This window comes from Hypomesus nipponensis, chromosome 3 (genome assembly GCF_054491055.1).
Source record: "Hypomesus nipponensis isolate SF chromosome 3, ASM5449105v1, whole genome shotgun sequence".
NCBI classification, from domain to species: Eukaryota; Metazoa; Chordata; class Actinopteri; order Osmeriformes; family Osmeridae; genus Hypomesus; species Hypomesus nipponensis.
In genome coordinates this window covers 4,254,134-4,263,120 of record NC_140363.1, presented here as the reverse complement: position 1 = coordinate 4,263,120, position 8,987 = coordinate 4,254,134, and the positions used below count along the sequence as shown (strand labels likewise).

At 45.9% G+C, this 8,987-nt stretch overlaps 3 protein-coding genes across 7 annotated transcripts in view; 1 reads left to right on the top strand and 2 right to left on the bottom strand.

Moving 5' to 3' along the window:
* Positions 1-3: 3 nt before the first annotated feature.
* zbtb24 (zinc finger and BTB domain containing 24) lies at positions 4-3,828 on the bottom strand. 2 transcript variants are annotated; one of them, XM_084684558.1, is made up of 7 exons: positions 3,693-3,828; positions 2,352-3,286; positions 2,083-2,250; positions 1,717-1,800; positions 1,517-1,600; positions 1,253-1,334; positions 4-1,129 (listed from the first exon to the last, which is right to left on the bottom strand). In XM_084684558.1, the coding sequence occupies exons 2-7, from the start codon at positions 3,214-3,216 to the stop codon at positions 271-273; spliced, it is 2,142 nt and encodes a 713-aa protein (XP_084540684.1). In that variant the 5' UTR covers positions 3,217-3,286; positions 3,693-3,828; the 3' UTR covers positions 4-270. The 2 variants fall into 2 exon arrangements, with proteins under 2 accessions (XP_084540684.1, XP_084540683.1); XM_084684557.1 differs by lacking the exon at positions 3,693-3,828 and having other exon boundaries at positions 2,352-3,454.
* Positions 3,829-3,843: 15 nt separating this feature from the next.
* On the top strand, positions 3,844-8,540 carry ddo (D-aspartate oxidase). Its single transcript, XM_084684555.1, has 5 exons — positions 3,844-4,142; positions 4,578-4,761; positions 6,392-6,500; positions 6,603-6,779; positions 6,892-8,540. The coding sequence occupies exons 2-5, from the start codon at positions 4,590-4,592 to the stop codon at positions 7,448-7,450; spliced, it is 1,017 nt and encodes a 338-aa protein (XP_084540681.1). The 5' UTR covers positions 3,844-4,142; positions 4,578-4,589; the 3' UTR covers positions 7,451-8,540.
* A 31-nt stretch (positions 8,541-8,571) lies between these two features.
* LOC146299402 (SAM and SH3 domain-containing protein 1-like) overlaps positions 8,572-8,987 on the bottom strand; it is a 52,483-nt gene continuing 52,067 nt past the window's right edge. For all 4 annotated transcript variants that reach the window (XM_084684551.1, XM_084684552.1, XM_084684553.1 and 1 more), the window contains exon 20: positions 8,572-8,986. In XM_084684551.1, coding sequence (XP_084540677.1) covers positions 8,912-8,986 — 75 coding nt within the window. In that variant the 3' untranslated portion in view covers positions 8,572-8,911. The remainder of the gene's footprint in view (position 8,987) is intronic.

Genomic DNA, 8,987 nt, shown 5'->3' with positions numbered 1-8,987 from the left:
GAGCCCAGAGTTTCACTCTAACTAATCTAGATAACTACAAGATAGACGGCCTCCGTTTCTGTCAGTGTGTTAGAACAGCTCTCCGTCAGGACATGTGTGTGGATTACAGTACTTCCAAAAAGTACCAGCCCAGATGTGACGACAGCAGGAAAGCAGTCGCATGAATCAGCTTCCCAATCCCCTCAGTACCAACCGCACCCCCACGTGGGAATCAAACCCCGGGCCTTCTTGCTGTGAGGCGGCAGTGCGCAGCACTGCCCCCTCCCCCTCTCAGTTGTGCTGGGCCAGGCTGGTGGTGTAGAGGTAGGAGACGTTGCCCGCCTGGATCTGGAAGGTGTGTCCCTGGATGTGGTGGCTGGGGATCTGCTCTGCCGTCTGGCTGATGTGGATGCTCTGCTCCTGGAGCTCCCTGGCCGCATGGCCCAGCAGGGGGCGATCGGCGTCCAGCTGGGGGATCACGTGGAGCTGCTGCTGGGCCGGCCTGTGGGGGGCGATGTGCAGGGGCTGAGGCGGCCCGTGTTGGGCCTGGAGGTGCTCCATGGCCTCCTTGCTCAGGGTGATGACGTGCATCTGCTCAGGGTGACCAGCGCTACCCACCTGGCCCTCCAGCATGCTGATGGTCTGGATCTGGGGGGCGTCACCCCCTCCGCCCTGGGTAACCACCGCCACGTTCTGGAGGTGTCCCGAGGGTTGGGTAAGGAGGGTGAGGCGGGGGTGGGCCTGTTGATGCTCCGCGGTGGCGGCGATGATGCTGATGCCTTGCTCCTGGCCCGGGACAAAGCCGATATCACCCACGTCGGCTGTGACCACCAGCTGGATCTCCTGCTCCCCCGGGTGGGCGGGCAGAGAGTACGGCTGCAGCTGCAGCAGGCCGCGCACCTCCTCCTCCCCCCTCGCCTGTCCGGCCTCCCCCACGGCCTCCGCCCCTGAGGCTTGGGCCTCCACTGACAGCCTCTCCTTGTTGTGGGTCTTGGTGTGTGTTTTCAGGTTGTCCAGGCGGGCGAAGGTCAGGTTGCAGGAGGAGCAGGTAAAAGGTTTCTTCCCCGTGTGCGAGGCCACGTGACGGCGTCTCGCGCTCGGGTCCGAGAAAGATTTGTTGCAGACGTTGCACACGTACGGCTTCTCCCCTCTGAAAAGGAGAACCGAAACACTAGATTGCTCCTGGTGTCTCTGTTGTTTCATTTGCTTGTTGAAAAATGCACGCATAGTGGAATTTCTTCATCTATGAAGGTTATGTTTGATCTCAACGTACCTGTGGATCCGGATGTGTGTCTGAAGAGTGCTCTTGGCTGTGAAACACTTTCCACAGATCTCACAGGTGAAAGGCTTTTCACCTGCAACAACAAGCAACTATGTTTCCACACAGTAACACTCTGGGAAATAGCCTGTAATGGTATCCGTCATCCTCCCTGTAATTGTATCCGTCATATCATATCATGCACTACTCCCTGTACCATTTCCTCCAGGGTGTCACTCGTGTCTAGTTTTTTGCCGCCAGTAGTTGGCTCTACGTTACCTGTGTGAGTCCTCAGATGTTTCTTCAGTTGAGCGGCATCCATGAACTTGTGATGACAGAGCAGGCACTCGGATAAAGATTTGCCTAGAAACAAGAACAGAACTGTATTACTAGAATGTAAGACGTGTCTTTTGTTTTGACATTGTGTGCTGAACTGTGAGTCTCTCGTTTAGTCCTGCCTGGTGGGGTTCCATTCTTACCGGTGTGGACTCTGTAGTGGCTTTTCAGCTGCCTCTTCTGACTGAATGTCTTTCCACATTTGTCACAGTTGAAAGACTTTTGCTCTGAGATAGACATAAACTAAATGAGTGAGACAAACAATTAAGTTACATAAGTGGAGCCATCTTTTCGGAAGCTAATCTAGACGTTGTCACACTTTCCATAGGTTATATGCATTTGCCTAGTAGTGATTGGTGAGTGCATTAATAGTAGTAATAACAGATTTGAAGGGTTAACATTGAGTATTAATTAATAAGCAGGCATACTGTGTGTCCATAGTATTCTGGGTGTGAATGAAAAATACTCTGCATACCAGCCTACTCTGTTCCAGTTCCAGTGCAACTCACCTGTGTGTAGGTTCATGTGCTCCAGGAGGGAGTGCTTGGTGGACAGAGCTTTAGAACAGACTGTACAGACATAGGGCTTCTCTCCCGTGTGCATGCGCTGGTGGACCAGTAGGCTGTGCTTTTGAGTGAAACCCTTCCCGCACACCTGACACCTGAACGGTTTCTCCCCTGTCGGCGCCACAGAAACACAAAGCAGGGAGACAGGGTTAGAGACACAGCAGGGTCGTGTTTCGAAGACGAGAAGGCGGTTTGGTGACGAACTAACTCACCTGTGTGTGTCCTCCTGTGAATCTTTAAAAACAGGTGGTTTTTGAACACCTTCCCGCAGTCCTCACAGCGCGGCTCCGTGCTCGGGTACTTCCTCCTTCGACCCCTCCTCCCAGGCTCCCTGCGTTCAGCGCCGTCATCCCCAACTCGGAAGCCCTTGAACTTCACCGGCGGCTTGATCTTACGTTTGCTTTGCCTGCTCCGGGCCGGGGTCCTGGGGTCGTAGTCGGCGTCTTCCGAGTCATGTGACTGGGTCTCTGCCAGACGTTCCTCAGGGTGGCCTCTGGCAATGGCATCGGCTTTAACCTGGGTTTCCACAGCGACCGGACTCTCGCTGACCCTATGGGCGCTCTCTTTAGCGGAAACTTCCGGAAGCACATCTGCTGACACTATCACTGCTGCGTTCTTTCTCGGTCGGCCTCTTTTGCGTTTCGGCAGCAGCAGCGTCTTTCCGGTACTCCGCCCCTCCCTCTTGGGTTCGTCTCCCGTCTCCTCCCGAGCAGGAAAGGTGGGGCTAAGCTCGGCCAGGGTTTTGACGAGGTCGCTGACCTCCAGGAGGCGGGCCAGGACCAGGAGCTGCTCTGTGGAACTCTGCTCCACGGAGACCCTGGCGCTATAGATGAACTCGAGCACTGCTTCAAAAGTCCTGGCCTCCATGCCATCCAGCTTGTAGGTGGACTGGCTGATGTGCTCCTCGGTGGTGAACATGAGGCAGAAGTATTCGCTGCTGGCAGCGAGGAGGGCCTTGTGGGCTTTGAAGTTCACGTCTTCCACTATGAGTGTGATGTCACACAGCAAGTCTCTTTTTCTCAGTTTGTCTAGTTTGCTCAAGATTGTATCCTTGTGTGCTTCTGAATGGAGGTCCATGAGGGATGTCTTCTTTTTTTTTTTTTTTGCTAGGACAATGTTGGGGTCAAAAAGCCAGCTGTGGCCCCTGCTAATATAGAAGTGCATGTCAATTACTGAATGAGCGCGAGATTCAGGGAACATTATTAATATAGGATATGCTAACCGTAGATATCGTGAAAACTATAGGAGAATTATTAGAGATAATCGCAGCCGACAATAATGTGGGCAAATGTGTGCAAAGATCTAGTACATCCTGGAAAAGATGTGTGTGCAGCCCCATAACATCAGCAAATGAACTCAGGGGTAGCGGCTAGCATGAGCATTGTTCTTGTAAATGAAACGAAGTCGTTTGTCTTAAAATCTTTGGACAATGTAACAGACGGACCAAACAATTGCAGTTGTCATTACTGAATACTTGATAAGAACTGCCATTACCACGGCTCTTCGTTTAGCGAGTAGTAGATACAAAATGTATAAATCTTTCAGGACCTTACCTTTCAGCAATCCAGTAGTACGTGTCGTAAAATTGTCGTAAAAGAAGCAGTTAAGGTTTGGGACAACACGCACACGCGCAGAACCAACTGATTTGAAAACGTTCTGGATTGAGTAAATTAAATTATTCTATGTCCTGTCGACCCCAGGATAACAACACATCAGTTAGTGCTATAATGGTTGGCGACCTGTCAACGACAGAAGTTATATAATGTGTATTTAACATACAAAATAAAACGGCCATGAATAAGTCCAATTGTTATTTTCAAGTATAGATAAAGGATATCGTCCGAAAAGACGTTGTTTAAAATAGCAAGTCATATTTGCAGCTATAAAACGCGTTTAAACTCGCGGGTTGACTCAAGCAATCACCAGCTGTTGGGAAAAATGCTTCTCGTTGCCTTGTAGCCTATTGGAGGAGACTTGACACACGTTTGCCAACACTTAAACAGGTTGGTAGCCTATGTATAATTTTTGTATTCGATTACATTGACTTTGTATTATGTTTGGCAAATATCACGCTCTCATAATTCTATGAGCAATAATTTGAAATAAATAGTTAAGTTCAATTGGAACAAACTATGGTTGTAGGCAGCCTCCTATTATAAAGTAGGTTATTTGAAGCAAAACAACCAACTGGATTCTTAAATAAGATAAGCAATCTTTTAATTGTTCACAAAAAGAGCACGTTCTCTTATGTAGGCCTAATTCCAAGAGCGGTTGCAGTTGTGAACATAGGTTTCTAGACCAAAGCGAAGAGATTTGACGGTCCTTCTGTTTGTGCCATAGCCTACAGTGAATTTCCCATGCATCTTAATTTAGACTTTGTGTTTTCAAAAAAAAAAAAAAAAAAAGTCAACCTAATAACATTTTTCTTTACTCCAAAGCTCTGACCAAAAATGAAAAGTGTGAAGATTGTTGTGGTGGGGGCAGGTGTTGTTGGGTTCTCCACCGCTGTTTGCATCGCCGAGGTACTGCCCTTCTGTTCAGTAACAGTGCTGGCTGATCAATTCACCCCAGACACCACTAGCGATGTAGCGGCTGGGATCCTATTTGCCTCAGAATTCCCAGGTATGTTGGTTGAACATCTTTCGTTATATTACAATGCTACACCGATGAACATTATGACCTATTACAGGTCAAATAATCATTGTGGTGTTAATTGACAACGTTTCATAATATTAATATTATGTAGCCTACATGTCTGATAACCACAATATTGTGGTAATTAATCTTCGTCTTTGCTCCAGAGCACATCAACAACTGTATTAGGCTAATGTAATTAATAGGGGCCTATGTATTAATACCACAATTAAAATGCCACGATATCACTTATTATATTAGGCTATAATTACATTTGTCGTGCCACGAACATGTAGGCCTATTGTTCATTACAAAATGAACGTTAAATCTGCTTTAAAATAACGGAAATAAACTACAAACAACCGTCATGTATCGTGTGCAATCATTTGTAAAACTGGCTACAGCTGGCTGCCAACTGTAGATTATGAAGCCCTTCTCCTTGTGCTCATTCAACTCAGGTAAATCAGCGATCGGCTAATGTTCACTTTTGTGGTCGTTCCTTGCTCATATCCGCGAGCACATTTCCAGGCAACTTTTCTTGACATAGCAAATAAATGGGCTAGTTTACCCATTTTTGATTGGTTTTAAAAGTAGCAATGATCAGAAAACATTATTTGAAAAAGCTATAGTATGAGCCAGGTTCGAGAATCGAACAACAATTATTGGGGGAAATAGTTTTGGATATGTTGGAGTTATGGGCCGTAAGATGAACACTTAACGTTTCATTGTGCTCCACAGTCTGGAATCTACACAATCTTTAGCTAATAAAAAAGAATGAGTCGTGCTAAGCTACCAAAAACAAGTTCGTCGCTGAAATTCCAGTCTATTGTCGATAGGTCTATGTTTTATGCAGAACTAGTTTCTTCAGAGCGTAATATAATTTGGTGGCACGGTTCGACCGGTGATCGTTCTACTCCAATAAGGTAGCTGCTTTTTGTCAACATAATACATCCTGATAAGCCATGCTGATCGCATGCGATCTCTGACACGACTGTCTTCCATAATCTACCGAATCTACCTAGGTGTCCCCATAGACATGTCTATGGGTGTCTCTATCTGCCTTCGATCTTGTGTGGAGCTGCTTTGGTCTGAAGATAACCACGCCTTTCTCGTTTGCATGTGAGATCGGAAAAAAATACATCACAGAAATAAATGTGGTGTGTAAAAGTCTCAAAAAATAAATGTGGCATTAGGAAATAAAAGAAATATATAAATGTTGTCTTTACAAAAACGTCATTTTGAAATAAATAAATCAATTTTTTGATGTCGGTAAATGGATTCAGCTATATAATTATATAATGGTATATTTATTGCCATCTTTTTTTAAATTTCAGAATTATTTTCATAGCCATATTTATTCATGTTTTTATCTATTTCTTTACCTATTTATTTAATTTTGACTAACTCGGTGTTCCACATGTGGGATGCCCACCATCCGTTTCACCTCTTAATTCGGTCTTGCAAATTAAGAGGTGAAATTGTAATTCAAAAGGTCAGAGGTCAAATTGCAATTGTTCCAAATTATTCAAACATAATTAATAGACGATGGAAGAAGAAAATGGTTTGTGTGACAGACTAGCCAGATGACCTTCACGTTGTGCTCCAAATGTTTCTGCAGAGATCCCTCTGGAAAGACAGCGTCGCTGGTTTAAGGAGTCCTTTGATCACCTGCTGGCAATCGCTCAGTCCCAGGAGTCCTCAGATGCCGGAGTGTTGCTGAGTTCAGGGTAAAGGTCACCTGCACAACGTGACAACTGTTAACTTTGTGAGGACGTTCTTACAGTTGGCACAGTTTCATAGTACAATCATCTTATGATTTTTTTTTCAAGGTGGCAAATCTTCAAGGATGTCCCTGCGGATAAAAATCCTTTCTGGTCTGAATACGTGCTGGGGTTCCGAACCATGTCGGGGCGGGAACTGAAACGGTTTCCCAATCACAAGTTTGGTCAAGCCTTCACCACCATCAAATGTGAATGTTCCACCTACCTGCCATGGTTGGAGAACAGGTAAACAAGATGTAAACAAACATGCTTGAATCAATGTTTAAGTAAAGCATAGTAATTAAATACCATTTGTTGAACCTTTTTGTTCCATGACCCAATGAATTTTTTTCTCCAGGTTTATAAAAGCTGGGGGTCGGATAATACGAAAGAGAGTGAGCAGCCTTGAGGAGCTAGGCCCGAGCTATGACCTGATCGTCAACTGCTGTGGTCTGGGCTCCAGGTCCTTGGTGGGTGATGAGGAGGTGTACCCGGTCCGAGGCCAAGTGCTGAAGCTTCAGGCCCCCTGGCTGCAGCACTTCATCAGGGACGGGGACGGCCTCACCTACATCTACCCCGGCACGCACAGCGTCACTGTGGGGGGCACCCGGCAGGTGGGTGACTGGAGGCTCGAGGTGGACCAGGGGGACAGCGAGGGCATCCTGGAGCGCTGCAGCCGGCTGGAGCCCTCTCTGACCCGGGCACAGGTCTTGGGGGAGTGGGTGGGTCTGAGGCCTGGCCGGAGGAACCCCAGGGTGGCAAGGGAGCTGGTGCTGCTCGGGGGCCGGCAGGTGCCAGTGGTGCACAACTACGGGCATGGGGGCTGGGGGGTCACCCTGAGCTGGGGGACTGCCCTGGACGCTCTGGGGCTGATCAGGAGCTGGCTGTGTGAGAGCCCACCTAAGGCCCGACTGTGAGGGAGCACTGTGTTGGGAGTGGGCACTTACACTGAAATGGACTACGTAAGGGATAATGTATAGAACGCCGGTCATTATAGGGAAAATAAGCCCCAACAGGGCGAACAGCACTGTGTGTAGCTTCGCTCTGAACGTATTTTCCCGATAATGACAATGGCATTCTATACATTATCCCGCTTATTACACGACTACTTGCCAACAAAATTACTTAGTGTGTCTTTTTACAATTTATTTTTTACTCTAATTGATCGCAGAACGTTGGAAAGCCCCATTCAAGTGAATGGAGCTTTCTACAGCGTTAAGAACAGCCATGTAATAAATACATTTATTAATGTATGTACAAGTGTGAGTATGAATGGGTGAATGAGAGGCAAAATGTGAAGCGCTTTGAGTGCCTCTAAGGTAGAAAACGCGCTATATAAATTTATTACACGGCTGTTCTGCTATAAATTTATTACACCACCGTTCGCCTTGTCGGGGCTTATTTTCCCGATAATGACCGGCGTTCTATACATTATCCCTTACATAGTGCGTTTTCTACCTTAGCGGCACTCAAAGCGCTTCACATTTTGCCTCTCATTCACCCATTCATACTCACACTTTTACATACCGACGGCAGAGCTGATATCTGCTGATTCCGTTAGTCAGAAAAAAATCTTTGCACTTAAATAGAAAAATGCTAATGTGTTTATTAACAAAAGTGGAAATTACATTTAATTAAGCTTGTTTGGATTTTTTTGCACACTACTGATTACATTAAAGGTGCAGCCACCTTAACAGACAAAACCTCTTTACTGTAGTAAAACTCAGGTTAACTAATATCGGTTGTCACTGAAAAGGTTCTCGATTGGTTATGCAAATTATGGAGAATGCATTTAGATGTTTAAACCTCCAATTAAGCTGTGCTAGGAAATGTTTGTAAAACACTAGTTGTTTAATACATCAGATTTTACAGGGGCTGTCTCAGTGCAGTTGTGAGTCATGAGTTCGGGTAGCTGTAATTTACACGCTTTTGTGCAAATGTGTAAATAATTTATAGCTTTTTTTGATTGTTTTGCCTTAGCTCTCAAATAAATGCTGAATATTTCTACTTTTCTGAAATTCTTCTTGAACAAATTGCATTACCCACACAAAAAGCTTTAATACACATCTGTAACTCAACAATACCGAATGTAAATATTGTTATATTAAAAATAGGCACAATGACAAGGTGATTGCTGGGATTAATCATACAATCCTCCTAAAGGTACACTCCTTTATCTTGGTTTTGTAATAAATGGAATTTAGCCTTAAATTAGTCCAGGTTCGTTCAGCTTGCATGCATCCATCGTCAAGCTTGGATCTGATCCCTTGCTTTTGCTAATCGGACCATGTCACATTAGAAGGCAGCTCTCTGTCAGATGCTGTATCTGAGGACCACCAGATCGCCGGTGACTAGTTGTACAAGTGCATGGACACAATCTATCCAACCACATTGGCAAGAGGCGCTTGGGACTGGAGCTTCCGATGCATCTTGGCCAAGCCTCCAAACGGAATC

What these genes read in the sequence shown, in the direction of transcription:
- zbtb24 (XM_084684557.1), bottom strand. Translation starts at nt 3,339, where the DNA reads ATGTTCCCTGAATCTCGCGCTCATTCAGTAATTGACATGCACTTCTAT. An exon ending in TCACAGGAGGACACACACAG is followed by an intron (nt 2,251 to 2,351) that starts GTGAGTTAGTTC and finishes TGGCGCCGACAG; the next exon opens with GGGAGAAACCGTTCAGGTGT. An exon ending in GCACATGAACCTACACACAG is followed by an intron (nt 1,801 to 2,082) that starts GTGAGTTGCACT and finishes TGTCTATCTCAG; the next exon opens with AGCAAAAGTCTTTCAACTGT.
- ddo (XM_084684555.1), top strand. Translation starts at nt 4,590, where the DNA reads ATGAAAAGTGTGAAGATTGTTGTGGTGGGGGCAGGTGTTGTTGGGTTC. An exon ending in GGAGTGTTGCTGAGTTCAGG is followed by an intron (nt 6,501 to 6,602) that starts GTAAAGGTCACC and finishes TTTTTTTTCAAG; the next exon opens with GTGGCAAATCTTCAAGGATG. An exon ending in CTGCCATGGTTGGAGAACAG is followed by an intron (nt 6,780 to 6,891) that starts GTAAACAAGATG and finishes TTTTTTCTCCAG; the next exon opens with GTTTATAAAAGCTGGGGGTC.